Source organism: Passer domesticus, chromosome 5 (assembly GCF_036417665.1).
Source record: "Passer domesticus isolate bPasDom1 chromosome 5, bPasDom1.hap1, whole genome shotgun sequence".
NCBI lineage: Eukaryota > Metazoa > Chordata > Aves > Passeriformes > Passeridae > Passer > Passer domesticus.
This window is the reverse complement of record NC_087478.1, coordinates 46,529,988-46,546,572: the sequence shown is the minus strand read 5'-3', so window position 1 is coordinate 46,546,572 and position 16,585 is coordinate 46,529,988. Positions and strand designations below refer to the sequence as shown.

The following is a 16,585-nucleotide window of genomic DNA, read 5'->3' as shown; positions in this document are numbered from 1 at the left end:
TTTTGACAACTAACCCTCAGAAGAGATGACAGTGATAAAAACTTGATTGTCTCAGCTATTCTGCCACTCAGCTTGTCAAGTCAAGCCTTTCCTGGCTGAAAAGGACCTCTGGTGGCTGTGTAGTCCAATTTCTTGTTGAAGCTGGACTGTCAATAGCAACTTGTTGCTATCTGTGGTTTTGCCTTGCTAAATCTCAAAAACATTCAAGAGGACAGTTTCTACCATCCCTCTGTGCAGCACTATGCTGACTTCTTTCCTCCTCATTCCTGAACTTGTAGTTCATGGCCACAGCCATGTATCACTTGGCACTGCTGAAGAGAATTGTGGTCTGTTGTTTTTGTAACATCCCTCCAAGGAGCTGTAGGCTGTCCTTACACTCTCTCTTGCTCAGCTCTTTGCCAAACTGCCCTGGTCTGATCTCTTCTGACAGGTCATGCACTCCAGGCCTTCACCATCCTGACACCATCAGTGGGGGCCCCTCCAGTGCTACCACAGCTCTTCTGAGATTGAAGAAAAGGGAGCCAAAACTGGACACCCCATTTCAGCTGTGGTTCCACCAGTGTCAGTTTGGGGGAATACTTAAATTGAAATGAGAACACACTATTGGCTCATACTCAATTCACTGTGCACCACATATCCTCTACTGATAGGAAAAGCAGACAGTCAGCTATCTGAATTGCATCATGTTTCCCTAATACTTGTGTACCTCACACACTCCCTTTTTGGTGATAACATCACATGGAACTGTTCAAGGCCAGGATGGATGGGGCTTTGAGCAACACAGTCTAGTGGGAGGTGTCCCTACCCATGGCAGGGGGGGTGGAACGAGATCACCTTAAAGATCCTTTCCAACCCAAACCATTCTATAACTCTATGATTTCTTTCTCACTGGAAGAAATGCTACCACATGCCAAAATGATTTTCTACATTTGTGTAATGCAAATGCAAAGCAAGTCAAGCTATTAAGAATGTTTGTGTAAAACTTGAATGTACAAGCTAGAGAAATAACTATCAAGGTTGTCCAGACTAATCAAACTTCTTGTGGCTGGACTTCAGAAAGTAGCACAGGGACATGCATTTAGAGACCAAACAGAATGAAAATTTTACCTCCAGTAGTAAAAATATGATTTTTTTCCAATGGAAATGACAGCACAATACATGGCCTTAAGTAGAGACTCATTACTTCTGTGAAGTACTATCATTCTTCACTAATCCAATGCTAACTATAATTAGACTGGCCTACATTTACACGAGATTTATTTAAAAAGAAATGTGTTCTTTTAAATGATGAAGTGCATCCAAACTGCCAAAGTACATGAGAGCGCGACTATATTTACTCTGCTCTTGGCATACAGTCCTAAAGCAAACAACAGTTTGCATTTGGTCTTTAAGCTCTTGCCCACAAAGTGTTAGTTAAACAAAAGATTAGAAGCTGTAATACTCTAATGCCTAAATATCAACTGTAGAATTAAAAGGCCTTTAATTATAATCAGTAAACAGAAAAAATAAATACATCTAGAAGAGCTTTTGAAAAGATCATCAAGAACTCAAACATCTCAAATTACTCCCCAAGCCTGAGGTATTTAAGGACAGACAGTACTAATGCTTAAAGTAAAGGAATAGTAAAAATCTTTAAGACTGTAAGCAAAATTCCTTTTCTTTAACACCTAACATAATTTTTTTAACTCTAGTCCTATCTAACTGAAACACCAAAGAAAAAAATACACTAAGCAGAAACAGAAGTTGATTCCTTTCTGTCATTCACAGGTTGAAATAACACTTGTAGCTCAACTATCCCTGCAGCTAGGAAAGTATTTTTCACTTACCTTGAGAAGAGCTGTCATCCTCTTCATCCAGTGTAAGATCAATGACACCTCCTGATTCACTTCCTGTGAACTTCCCGCTCTGAAAGACAAAACTCCTTTGTTTTGCAAAAGCAAATCCAGGGAACACAGGTGGAAAAGGGACACATTGAACATTCAGGAGAGGTCTCAGCATTGATACTTATTAGAAAGTAATTGATGAAATGAGCAAGAGAAGGAAATTTCAGACGAATATCCCAGGACGTGAAAAATGGGCCATAACCTAAGGACTGTATTACACTAACAAATATTAAAGTATTTTCAGCTTTGTAAGTAAGGAGTAAAAACCCCTGATGAATAGTAGCACATTGCTGTTTTACAGGTAAATGCATAACAATTTGCTGTTATAAAGTATATTTCAACTATGACCCTCTAACATTTTAATCTGGCTGTAACCTGTCCTTCCTCTGCAGTGGTGTAACTTTCTGACAGAGCAGTCATCAGGACAATCCATTACTTATCTTGAGACAGCTTTGCCTCTGTACTTATGAAGACACTGACTTGACATTAAGAAAAAGAGAAGGCTACACTGGAACTTGTATGCTTACAAAACACACCAAAAGCCATCAGAAAACTCCAATTGTATTCAGTAATTTCATTAGTGTATTCTCACCTATTATGAGAAATTTTAGCACTTATTATTCTACATACAAATCAATTTTTAACGTTCCCTTTAGAGAGCATAAAGGGATCTTTTAAGCTATTGCCCAGGTTTTATGTTTTAACAAAAAACTCCAGAAGACCACCAAACAAGATTTATCTTCTAGATCAACTGCTGTCCCTTGGCCGGTCAGACTGCAGAGATCACTAACATTTTCCCTTAGGTGATGAGAAAAATATGGGGGAGGTCTTATATATTTCTGTGATTTTAAAGACTTTCTAGAAAAAAAATCATTATTATATGAGTTTCTATTTCCTTAAACTTGCTACAAAAAGTAGTTGAGGTTTCTTCTTTTTGTTGTTGTTTTGTGGAGAGATTATCACTGATTGTTGGACTGAACTGCTACAGATTTATGGATTAGAGTCATGAAGTTTCCTTAGGACAGACAAAGAGTTACAAAAGCACCATAATTATCAAAAATCTTTGAACAGTTAATATGGGAGAAAGTATAAGTTACCAGACCCACATGGTCTGTACAAATGCTGACATGATACACCCTAGGAATATCAGATTTTTCCTTGCAGTCAGATGGTGACAGATGCACAAAGCCTAAGCACTGAGATTATTTTCTCTATGATCTTTAATTTGGGTAAGACTAAGCCTTTAAGGAAGTCCTAAAGGCTGTCCTCACACAGGCAAGGCTCTGAGGAGAGGCAAACAGAGGTATCATGATTACTAAATGCAAGTAGAAGCTGCCTGAATTATCAGTCACTGAATTTGGAGAGCCTGACATGACAGTTCTCTTTATTATCCATTAACACAACCTGATTTCTTTTGCCTTAACTTCTGATGCTGCCACTGATTAAATTCTGTTAACAAAATACAATACCAAATTTAAGCATGAAATGCCTAACTACTTATGTTCACAGCTGATAGAAGAGATCTCTATAGGGACTCATCTTTCCAATACACAGAGAAACATATTTTAGAATTATTAATCACAGAATTCTTCTGTTGAGTGGTTGCTATTTAAAATAATATTTTCTAGCTTCAGGTTTCTTAGTATGATGAGTTGACTTAATCATGTGAAGCTTAAGAAAAAGGCACATTAAAATAATCAATGATAAATTGATTAGCATGAAGTCAAGAGGAATTTCGTTCCAGCTGGATGATCTTCCTAGCTAACAATGTGTACTTTGAACCGTGGCTCTCTCTGCCAGGAGAAAGCAGATTGATAAAAGGAGAGGGTGATTTAAAAGGAACTAGAAAAAGAAAAAAAACTAGTATCAAGCTATTAATTTCTTCCCACTAAAAAATACATTAGTCTGAAGTAATTTCCTTTTAATTCTTCCTCTGTAAGGAAATCAAAATCCTTAGAAAAATACTCTGTATGACAGCTAAATGTTTTGAAGCCCTACTTGACTGCCAATTGAGAAAATTCTCTGAACTTCCTAGTCAGCAAGTGTCACAGCATGCATTTCTTTATTTTGGTATGTCTGGAAGGCCAAAATCTTGAGTTAGTTAAACTGGCTTATTAAATTAACTCAGCCAACAAGGTCTCATACGTGCAATTCTCAGGAAGAAAGACCTTCCCTTGGCCAGCCACACTATTCAAGGTTTTTTATTAAATGACCCTGGACAGCAATCTCCTTAGCAGAAGCTATCCAGAAGCAGTCAGGCTCTCTCTGCAGCCCACCCCAGAAGCTGCAGATCTGCAGTGCAGCCTTTGAGCAGAGCTCTGTGCAACACCCCAGTCCTGCTTCCGAGACACACATTCCAGCTACCCCCAGCAGATGCTGTACTCAATACACAGCACACCATGAAATCCCCAGCCAGATTCCCCTACTTCACCAACCATGCATTTCCCTCAAATTAAATTGAGGGGTATAGGAAAATCTTAAGGAAACTTGAAAAAAACCAAAAAGGTTAAACATTGTGTTTCCTACTTAGAGGAGCAATGTAGGCAGGATATCCCCCAACAAAACAGACTGCTCATTATCCCTGTCATAAAGGTCAGGACTTTGACTATTTGCAGCATCCACCTACACTCATAAGGAAGAGGAGGAGCATCCATTTCTATATCCTGTCGTGCTGGCACACACAGTTTTTAGATACTTGTAGATATCTCAAATTTGAGATTTCATTTGAGAATGAGAAGGAAATGAAGGAAGAACTGGCAATCTGGTATTAGAGGACTGGTCTACACGACATCCCCATGGTGAAATTAAGCATCTCCATGATCTGAGAGAGCAACTTTACCAGCTTATATCCAGATATTTCTGGAGTACTGACACCACCAGAATGGTCAAGACCTACAAATGCAACCACAGGGCATCATCTGTGTGAAATGCAAATAATAAAGAGTTTTCAGAAAAATCTGTACCCAACCAAACAAGAAAATAAAACCACCCTTTTTTAGCATCATGACTCTTTCACCCAGAAATTCTCTCAAGGAAATTTTTTGTAGTACAAGGTCTTGAGAAGACTCCAGTTTACTAAAGAACTGTGTCTAAGGAAAGACTACTGAGCAACAACTGCTCTTTTCTTCCTTAAAAAGGAGAGAATGGTATTCTTTGGACAAGACTGCCATGTTACACATAAGAAATGGAGATTCAGACATGCTGCTCTGAGCAAAATTAGAAGACAACTTCAGAATGCTTGCAGCCCCGATGAAGTCAAGAGGAAGCCTGGCACCGGACTGTCGGTCATATATGAACAACAATTTCATTTGTGTCAAAAACTGCAACAAGAGAACAAGTCCTTCAGCCCCTAATATTAGATTTCAGCAAGCATTTGGGTAGAAACTGGTAAAGCAGCAAAGTGCAGTCAAAGCATTCTGGTCTGCTATCACTTTTTAACTACCCCCAAACACAAGAAGCCAACACATGAAACTGCTTCAGCTGATCTCTGCAGAAGAACAGATGATGCCATCTTAACACCTTTCTATGAGTGCAGCCACATGTGAGAAATAATGAAAACCATTAATGAGAACCTCAAGCATTTGCCTGACAGTTTAGTTTACCTACTGCCTAGCAAGTCTGAGTAACAAAGGATTCACACACCTTAGAGCACACATAAGCTGAAACAGAAAAAAAAACCAATCATGACATCATAAAGTGATCTGTATATATTTAAAATATCACAGTTACAAATAATAAACACAAAACCAAACAAATCCAACCAAAGCGAACAAAATCACAACCCCACAAGACAACCTGTCATCCTTTGTCAGAGCCAGTGTACCCGTCTCCAGACCAAACAGAAGCTGCTCTTAAAGCTGATTGTTTAACACAGCATCTGGGCAATTTCTAGTAATCTAGCAAAAAAAGTTTACATTGAGATTTAAAAGAAATGTAAACTACCAAATTCCATTTTCCATACTTTTGAACATTCAGTACTTTTGCTCATTTCAATATGAACATTTCATACTGAAATCTAATGTAGCTCCACCCTAAGACAACACACATAACTTGGAGTTGAAAGGCAAAATGTAAGGCGAAGTGGGGAGGAGAGGACTGCAAGGTACAACTAAGAGCAGAAAGAAAGGTGAAAAAAGGAAGCAGGAGGAAGAAGAAATGTAGTAGGGGAAATTAAAATAACAAGCCATGCAGCAACTAAGCCTGCACCACCACAAATATGGAAGGATGGGGTAAGTGTACTGCAAAGTTACTTCGCTGTTCCCAGCGTTGTTTATTTTCCCTGAAACAGCCCACTGAGCAGAAGGCCCTTTGCACTTACAGTTTTGATCTGTTTTGAAAAGTGTGTTTCTTGAAGAAAACCTTGTCAAATTGCAGGCCCTCAGCCCCAGCTGCTTTAGTGTGCAAAGTCACGTCCACACCTATTGCAATTACCAACACGAAATGATCTGTTTATGTGTCAGATGCCCCAGGCAAGCAGCTAACTTGGCAAGTGTGAAGGGAATGTATTTTAATGACAAGCACAGAACTTGTGAGAGCAGCAACTGAAAGACCTTAGAAGAAAGGGCAAAACTGAAAGTGTAAACACTCATCTCTTTTAAGTATCTGAGTGAAACCTGTCAAGTCCTGAAATAGACATCATAACCTCTTCTAAATTTCTCTTTACTAGTTACATGGAAACTGCTTTATAGTGCATATGGAAGTGAAAACAATGAAAAGCATGCATAAAATGAATACAACTACTCAAATGTGTGTATTTTTTCCTACATCATATTAGAAATTGGTACTTCTAAGAGCTCTACTAACTGCAAAACTTTTGCTTAAAACTAACATTTTCAGATTTTCTTGACCATGAAAACTACTATAAACAAAACTTTAAATTAATTAATTACACAAAATCTCTATTAATATTTTAGTAAATACACTTCAATTCAGGGTTTTCTAAAAAGAATCAGCAAAAATTACCTATGCTCTCAATTTCATGCATATTCTACTGTGTATGCATAGACAACATAATAGCTTTCTTCCACTCCCAACCACTAAAGTCTTTTTAGGAAAGGAAGAAAGTGCTGAGAAATAGACGGACTGACAAATAAGATAGATTTATGGGGATAATTGCTAGAAAAAACCCAGCAATTATACAGTTTCCTTGAAAAAGAAAGTAATTATACATTGACTTTCTAAAACCAGTGGATATCAGATGGATAATGAAGAAATTTAAAATTTAAGTATAGCAGAAAAGGGGTTCTTAGAAGTAATAAAAATTATGGAACTTGTCGAAAATGGATAAATACAGGGTAACCTGAACTTGATGTTACACTTAAGATTTGCAATAAAACCAATGCAAACATTTTATAATGAGGAACTTTTTTCCTTCTATTGGAAGACTGTCATAATAGCCCATATATTATTGACTGCAATATCAAATAATCAAACCACACACTAGAAAACAGTATATTAATAAAGGGAAATTAGAAGGGTATCAGCCTTGCAATAAATGATGGGCTGTCTCTGGCATTCAAGTGATTCTGAAGCAGTTCTAGAAAAACAGGGACATTCAGACAGGCTAGTACCATCATATTTGTTTTTCTACTTCTACAGACCATTTTACAGTGTTGTAAAATACAGTGGAGTGGGAGAAATAATATTACCTTAGCTTTGCTATCCAGCAACTTTTTCAGATCATTACTGCTGCAAATTAGGTTGATTCAATATTTGCAATTTTGAAAGAGAAAGCTTTTTTACAGACACCCATCCCCATGACTTTTTTTCTATTCTGATACCACAAGGAAAACAAAGGTAAGGAAGGAGACAATTTAAGGACCAAAGCACATATTGGTAGACATGATATTGAGAAAACAACTTATCTCCCACCATAACTGCAATTTTGAAATTTACCACAGAAAAAGTTAAAACACCACAGCACATATAGGCCAATGGCAAACTACTGTGGAAAACTGGGAAAGAAAACCTCTAAAGATCAAATGGAACAGCTCAACAACATGCACATGTATTGTACCAAATGAAAAACCAAAGGCTACAACTTGGTATTTTGAAGACAGTTCTAAATATGCACTTCTCTATTTAAATAGGATAAAAATGATTTTAAAAGTTTTGGTATTATATAACGCCACAGTTATTTTCATCACAAAGAGCTAGCAAAGTTATAGATTGTAATGCCACCTGCTTTTCATAAAGGAACATTTCAGTATGTAAGAGTGAAAAATTAAGGGGAAAAAATACATTGCAAAATAAAAAAAATAATTTCAAAGTAGTAAAAATCAAAATTCTGAAGATTATGCGTGGCACACTGACACAGTGCAGACAATTTTATTAATAGTTTCTACTGTAATGAACTAAAAAAAAAATCTGGAGGTTGTAAACCAGACAATTAATGAAGCATCACACCACCACAATAATACATGACGCACCAAGGCGTTATATAATAGCAAAATCAATCTTAAATTATGGGGAGTGATGTTAAAAATATGTCTTGGGAATGGAATGCATGTAGAGAGGGTGGCAATGCCGTGTTTGTATGCATAATTATAAGGTCAATATTTCATTTTGAGTCATCCGTATACAAAATTACAAACTTCCAGCACAGTTTAAGCACTTGTGAAAATTACTTTTTTTATACATTTTGGAGCATATTTCAGCCACAGACTGTTTCAGTGTCAGATTCATCACTCCTCAACCGTTATTTTTTCCAATGCAGTAACTCCCACAAAATTGAAGTAATTATTCCAACTTTCCAAAGATGTCATGATAATCTACTCAACCAGGTACCAAACATATTTGTCATCTCTTACCAAGATAAAAGGAAAATGATAATGCAACAAAGGAAACAGTTTACCCAGATCAAAGTTCACACAAACAAAATTTTACAGTGCTGCAATACATGTTTTGATAGTGTGTGGTTGCATATTTGTGAAATACTCAAAAATACTTTTAACAGACACATTATGTGTTTCATTCACATGATTGCTCCATTCCCCTTACCCTTAACTGGTACTGTGCTACACTTCCTAACAAACAAGAACAATGCTAGCATGGAAAAATTGAATAACCAGTTATAGTAACCCCTATGTATTATATACCCTCTCATTTCTTTGGTGCAAAGAGCAGATGTTGTCCATCTTATTGAACAGTAAATATATTTATAATACTTTTCAGATTAGTTTACTGCAGCTTTTAAAAGCTATTATCCATGCCTGGAGTAATGGCATAATCAATGAGTTTGTTTTAATATCTCTCCCAAATTTTTTGGCCTCAAATGACAAATCGAAGCCCACAATATACAAGTACATTTACTCATTAAAAACTGCTCTCAGTAGTTGGGAGCAGTTTAAGTAACACAGATACAATCGCAGGGAAAGACAATCACTTCAAAAGTCACATGAGAATGGATTCACTTTAACTGTGTTCCTTAAAACAGCCATCCAATTCAGCTACATGACATCCTGCTAACAACTTTATAATTTAGTTTTCTAATTAGTCTCAGGCAAAGGTTCCACTCACAGATGAGAGCTAGAGGCATTTGAAACAGCCTGAACATAACCCCATGGTCAGAGACAAAAGTCAAGCAGCCCATTTTACATATATAACTATATATGTTTATTTTGAGTGATAAAACCATGAAATGCAAGGAAACATATTCATCAATAATGCTTCAACAACATAGAATTAATAGCTGCTTATAAACTGTAAGCTGACATAGCCACTTTGCTCACATTATTCCTAAGAGACACTCACAAAGTTTGTTACACATTGCAGAGTAATGTGATAGGAGTTATAAATATACTTTATTAATGCTTTATGAGATGAATTTCCAATAGTCAGCAAAATAACTTAAACTGTAGTTCAAAGAACTCAAGGTATGTCAGAAACAATGGGAAATGGGTAGGACACTGGTGGACTTTATTTAATAAACTAATAGTAGCTGTAAAGTGAAATGCACAGATGACATTTAGATTAAAAAACAGATTTGCTCCTCAAGAGGGTAAGTTGCACATGAAGTAGAGAACAGGAAAAAAAAGACTATTCACCTGAGTTGGTGTTTTACTAAATATAATGCAAACAATTCTTGAAGATTGACTTATGCCAGATATTTTCAACACATCAAACCCTGTTAAGATTTGTTCACTGTTACCTTATGTTACAGCATAATAAAACTGCTTTCATAGATTCTCTCATTATACCGTAACTATATTTATATATTATATATATAAATCCTGTATCTATAACTGGGATTCATACTAAAATACTTTTAAACCTGTCTAAAGATTTGCTATATAATTAAAAATGCCTCTGCCTCTGTAACAATAACATTTGCCCCAATGCAGTAAAAGTGCTTATCATGTCTTCAGAAATGCAACCCAAGGACCCGAGGCACTGGAACAGCAAGTGATTAAATGACTTGGAACAAATAACAACCCTTACATTTCTGTGTACACAGGACAAAGCTGAAGATGAAAGACTAATACAAGTAGTAAGATGTCCCCTTCCACATCCCTGCAGCCACTCCTTTTGGAGCAAGAAGCAGAGAGAAAGGCTGAAAAGAAGAAAACAGTCATATGGCAAAATCGTACATCCAAGCTGCATACGGAAAACTTTAGCAACCACTGAGAAACAGTTCTGCTCAGGATAACCAGAGGTACTAGACCAAAACCACAACAAACCCAAGAACAAACTCAATTCCAAAGCATCCTTCCAATGCCTTCAGGTATTCGACACTGTGCACAGTGGAGCACTTCACATGGTACAGAGAAGGTGCACAGAAGCAACACAGAGGTGCATAGAGGGAAATTTATCATACTTTAAGATACCATGCCAACTTCATAAAACCAAGAAGTAATCAGAGTACCCCTTAATTTAACAGCTGAGATTTCCAAACTTAACAGGAAAACAAGTTCTATATTCACAACACTAGTACCAAAGCTGAATTATGAAAATGAGGTGCAAAGGAAGAATTATATAAGGAACCAGTTGTTCTCCACTGTTTTCAGGGTCATCTCCATCAAAGAAAATGGAATTTTATCAATAACATAGCAGTCAGTATTAATTTAGTTGACTTAGACTAAGTGCTGGAGGTTTTTTGTTGTCATTGTTTGTTTGGGGTGATTTTCTTGGGTTTGGTTTTTTGGGGTTTTTTTTGGTTGGGGGTTTTTGGTTGGTTGGTTTTGCTTTTTAGGGATTTTTTTGCAACTGAAATGAAACATCCTTATTTTAGGAGATCTGATTGGAAAACTCAAGATCATAGACTATAAACTTCTTTCAAAGAATATTTGTTCTGTTTGGATATTTAAAGTGAATTTTAAATTATGATTGGCAATTTTGTGTTAAATTTGCAGCCAAAGTATAAATCTAAGTTTAGACAAACAAACTACATTTAACCTGTTGATTCACCAAACAGGTTCACTTATAGCAGAAAAATAATGGGAAAACCCCCAAAAACTGTTATCCTGCTGTTTTGAGGTTCTCTGCTGATACTGCAGCTGAGGAGTACAATGCATGTCCATTTTGATAGAATTCATTATGTTCATACAGCATAACCTGTACTACCACGAACAGCACTGATTTGAAACTTGACTCCCTGCTCCCCCTATCACTGTACTCACAGCCAAAATTGACTTTACAAAAGCTGCAAAATATGCATTTGGTTCATTTTTTCTAGAAATAAATACATGTAGGAAAGATTTATTTAACACTCTATGTGGGAGAGGAAACAGGAGAAAGATTTTTTTCTTTTCTAGAAGGTTAGAAAGATGTTCTACTAATTAGAAATAAAAGTTTACCAGAAAGCTTAGTAAATAATGGTCCCAGGTCTTGTGAAGCCATAATACTTCCAGCCAAAATGAGGAATACTTTCTTATTAAAAAAAAATCTCCCATACAAAAACCCAGACGGTAGTAATATTGCAATCAGTAACTTTGAAGTATCAGGTTCAAACTGAAGGTAGTAAGAGGATACTGTAGAGTTGGTGCCAACAAAATTAGAATTTAACAAATGAGAATCCAAAAAGACCCCATTATAAGCCAAGAGAACGGAAGTCAAGTTAGAAGCCAAATGATAATCAAAAAGATCGAGAGACATGCCAAGACTGGCCTAGAGAGTCCCTTTTTCTATTTTAATCACCAGCTAGATTTGTGTTGAAGAATGAAGCCATCAGCAATTTGCTGTTGCACTAAGTCACCCAGATGCAGTTAGAACCAGAGGAGGGTGTGTGGTCAGTATGACCACAGTGTGCAGCAAGAGGGAACACAGAATCATCTGACATCACACTTTTCTTGTTTCTGGAGGATAAATGTTCTGTGCCAATATGCTGGAAGAAGCATATGTACCTGAGACAAAGATGGGAACACTATTTTGGAGGGGACAGTAATACACACCCATCCTGGTGGAAGTTTAGATTAAATTTAGACATTAATTTTGCCAATTTTGCTGAGTGATTAATTCTATGAATCCCTAAAATTTGGAAATCTATGTCACCTAAAATATCCTAGATTAAGTTGCTGCACAGTTCTCCTACATTTTGAGAACTGTCTGCCCTTTGTTTTTTCACTTTTTCTTCTTGCCATTAGAAAGGATCACTTTCTCAACCATCTCTAATTCATTTACTTTAGGCTTGACAAAATTGACCCATGCCTTCTTTCCTCTAGTCATTTATGTCGTGAATTAATGCTCCTACTAAGGAAGCAGGACTGTGTAAAAGTAATTTCTATATTAACAATTACATCTGATCAATTATCTCAACCACAGAGGAGTTTAAGATCACTAAAGAACTTTTAAAACCTTTATCACGATCCATTAGAAAATAGAGCACTGTGTTGGTCTTACCCTTTGGAAAATTGATGCAGTAAGTATGAATAATTGACACAAGGTCACAAAGGTAATATTTATCAGCCAAGACAAAAACTCCAACATTCAGGTATTATCAAGTCCTCTGTACAGACTATAGCAGTGTCTATATTGACTATACACTATAACAGAGTGATAAATCTCATTCAAAATTTGAAAGCCTATTCCAGCAAGGAAGTTCTCCACAGAATTAAGAGTTTATCATGGTCAATTTGTCATTTCAGATGGGACTTTTCCCTATTTTGTCCATTGCTGAGCAACATCAACACTTCCAAGTGAAGTCCTTAGTGTGATAAACCATGTGAAGTGCATCTGTGTACACACATTTGAAGAGGACAAAGCAATTTCTATTTCATTGTTAATATATGGAAAACAGTTTTAAATGCTACACTGTTTCTTCTTCCAAAGTGGACCAACTATAATCTGTAATTCTAGAACCAGTTTTGTATTTTTATTTACAGGGAGATCTCTTGTCAGAATCTATGATGAAAATTATTCACATATGCTGAGAATTTCCAACCTGTAAAAACCTAGGGAAAAGATAATGACAGGACCAAGTTTACTGATCTGAAGAAGTTAAAACCAAAAATAATAATTTGACAGGGTTCAGTGGGGAAGAACAAGATGTACTTCTTGTGAATTACATATACTGGCAAAGACTAGCGTGCAAAGATGATGTGACCTGTAACGAAGGGGGTTGGTGAGAGGAAATATTAAAAAAAAACCCCTCTCACAAGTTAGGCACAGAGACAACACAAACACCAATTAGCTGGCATTTAAGCAAGAAATTGTTTTCAGCTCTTTTGAGAATGTTTTCCCCATTTCATGCACAACCAGAGAGATCCCAATTTTAATACCACACGTATCAACAGTGCCCTCTGAGAACAGAATTACTGGAATCTTAAGCCAAATATATTAAATAGGAAAAGGAAAGACCTGCAATGCAAATCTTCAGCTCACAGAGAAAATCAATTTAGAAGAAGGCTTAAAAAAATAAGGAAACAAAGGCACAGTGCTCTGGTAGGTCTGATAACAATTTGAACAGAGGGTGACAGTGGTTAAGGAATTCCAGGTGTTTTCATGCGTATGTATGTATTTGTAGTGCATCTGTGTCTATTTCATTCAGCTTCTACTTTCTTGGTGCTCTTCAGTAATCAAGTATTTGATTTGTAAGATGCTACATTAGTGCCAGCAGTCACAAAATGGTGTGATAAATAACACTCTTCACAAAATATAAAAGCCACAGTCTTAGTGAAGAAAGCAAATATCTTCAGCTAAGTGGAAATCAATATCTCCCTTTCATGTTTTTTAAATAACTCTGCTTAGCCACTTGGAAGAGTCCCAGCTGCCACAAAAAAAAGTCATACAAACTCCAAGCCCTCCTCAGTTTAAATTTCTGCTCCACAGCTCACATCTTGAGTGCAAACAGGACACTTCTTGCTGAATTAGACCATAAGGAATTGCCTTCGCAGACCAAATAAAAAACCAAATCTGATAATTTTTCCATTTTAGCAATTCATCTGAAATCAGTTCTATTACAGAAACATCAAGTCATAGGTTCTTGTTTTATCACACGCTTTATAAAGACAGGTTTGCTACAACAGCCTTGAAGGGGACCGGCAGTCAGGTTCCCACTGGTCATGCTCTTGGGGAGAAACACCTTGGACGTACTGCGGTTCAACAGGACCGGGCTTTTGCAACTCAGAGCTGGGTGTCCCTCAGGGACTAAAGCCACAGAGTTTGTGCCAGGTGGCACCACAGATTTTGTAGGGAATAAAATTTTGTTTTGTTCTAGAACAGTACGTTTTACAGAGGAGGTGGATGCACCAGATACTGGTTCTTTTATCCCTTCATTTGGGATCCTGCTATATCGATAACTGGGGGCGTTATTTTCCATTCTATCTGACCAGGCCCTGTAGCGAACCTCTGCAGATCCCCAGTAGTGCCTAATAGCAGACTCGGAGCGGTGGCCTGTCACGGCCATTATCTCCCTGGGCCCCAGTCCTGCTTCACAGAGGAGCTGGATGGTGGTAGTTCGGAGAGAATGATTGGTGTACCGCTGAGAGAGCCTGGCTGCCACACTTATCCTGGGCATCATGGTACCCAGATAGTTCACACCCATTGGTTCTCTTTTGTACCAGACAGGCTGCTCTTGCATTTGCTCTGACGTTAGCTTTAGAGGGTGCAGGTAAAAGGCAGGGGGCTCTGGAGGCAACTTGGACAAATAAAGTTCCAAGGAAAACACAGGACAGTTTGGGTCCCCAGGCATATCATACATTTTACCCATTTTATGAGGATCTTCTCCATTTTTGCCTTTGCCAGGATATCTAAACATAGCATATCGACGCCCATTCTTGTCCTTCTCAACCACAAATGCATCTGGAGCCAGATCTCTTAGAATTTCCCTCCCTCGCTTGGCAAAATGCAACTGCAAATCAAACCACACCTTGTTGACGAGTGCCAGGGGACTGTGCAAACCCAGCACACCAGATTGTTTAATCCTACGCAGGTCCTCGGCAGCTATAGGAGGATGGTGGTGAGTCTCATCCTTTCCCTGCATGCGCAGCATCTTCAGCACACTCACAAACACCATGTTTGCACTGGCAAACTCTTTGTCCTTCATTAAGCAAATCTGACGATTAAAAGGCGGCATTTTGAGATGCCGGTTTAAGCCAGCACGTATTGACTTGTAGCTTGCCACACTGTAGGTATTTCCATCATGATTTCTTATTGTGTAATAAAATTCTCTTAAGATATCATTGAGTTCACTTACTGGGACCAATTCAAAGCTAGGATCCTTGCCATTTTTGGCCAGCCACTGTTTTAATAGGTTAGCTGCCCAGCCAGTCTGCTTGTGGGTGTTTTTGATGCTCTTAGCATCCTCTTCCTCTTCCTCCAAGCCAAAGAGGACATCCTCAGGGAAGTTAAAATTCGTCTGTGCTGCTTGTACTGCTTCTTTATTTTCTGATGGAGTCTCTTCCTGTTTCAACTGCTTTTCGAAACAATTGATCAAAGTTGTACCATCAAATATGCCACAGGTATACGGCACACAGCGAGCTACTTTATGATCTGAGAGCTGCGGAGCGTGGAGTTATACATAATATTTGGGATTTTGTGTAACAAAAAGCAGGTGGCATTAACTGGATTTTTCAAATGAACGGCATGTCAATTCCATACCTCACTAGCCAATTAAAATACATCAGGTGCTTCCTTTTTAACCATGGCATTACACATGCTTTAACTGATTTCACAGAAAGCAAACCTAGAACATATACTACACAACAGAAGACTGAAAACATCTTATGCCTTATTTCCCTCCTTGTAGCTCATCTTCCACTGCTAAATACCATTATCATACACAATCTGTTTTTCCAATTTTCTTCCCAGGTTTCAGGCTCTAACTGAAGAAAAATTCCAAAATATGCATCTTATACTGAAAATTAAACCTTAAAACTGTACTACTGTCATCCATTATGGTACTGGATTTCCTACATATCAAGTACTGACAAGGGTTTTGAATAGCTATAATCCACAGGTTGAAAAATGAAGTTCCAAACAACCTTTCTTTATCTTAATGGAAAGATAGAGTGAGGCAGTTTAAACTCTAAAATACTGGCTACCTTTGCCAGACTACTTTCAGCAGGTGAAAACCAGAATATTGTCCAGTATATTTTCTTCTTGCTTTGAAATACAATTTAGAATAACTGTACCTTGAAACACTAATGAATTTGGAAACGCTGTCTAGAAGAAATTACTTTTATTCCTCTTAATAATATGACTTCTGGTTAATAGGAAGAGTTAATTATGAGGTGCTCTGTGAAACATCTATAGACAGAAAGAAAATT

General features: G+C 37.4%; 1 protein-coding gene across 13 annotated transcripts in view; it reads right to left on the bottom strand.

Annotated features, from left to right (window-relative positions):
• The window catches only part of ATF7IP (activating transcription factor 7 interacting protein), a 78,643-nt gene that overhangs the window by 9,250 nt on the left and 52,808 nt on the right, over positions 1–16,585 (bottom strand). For 10 of the 13 annotated variants that reach the window (XM_064419989.1, XM_064419982.1, XM_064419993.1 and 7 more), the window contains 2 exons: positions 15,514–15,732; positions 1,827–1,905 (listed from right to left, as the gene is read on the bottom strand). In XM_064419989.1, coding sequence (XP_064276059.1) covers positions 1,827–1,905; positions 15,514–15,732 — 298 coding nt within the window. The remainder of the gene's footprint in view (positions 1–1,826; positions 1,906–15,513; positions 15,733–16,585) is intronic. The other 3 variants (XM_064419994.1, XM_064419997.1, XM_064419992.1) reach the window with 2 other exon arrangements.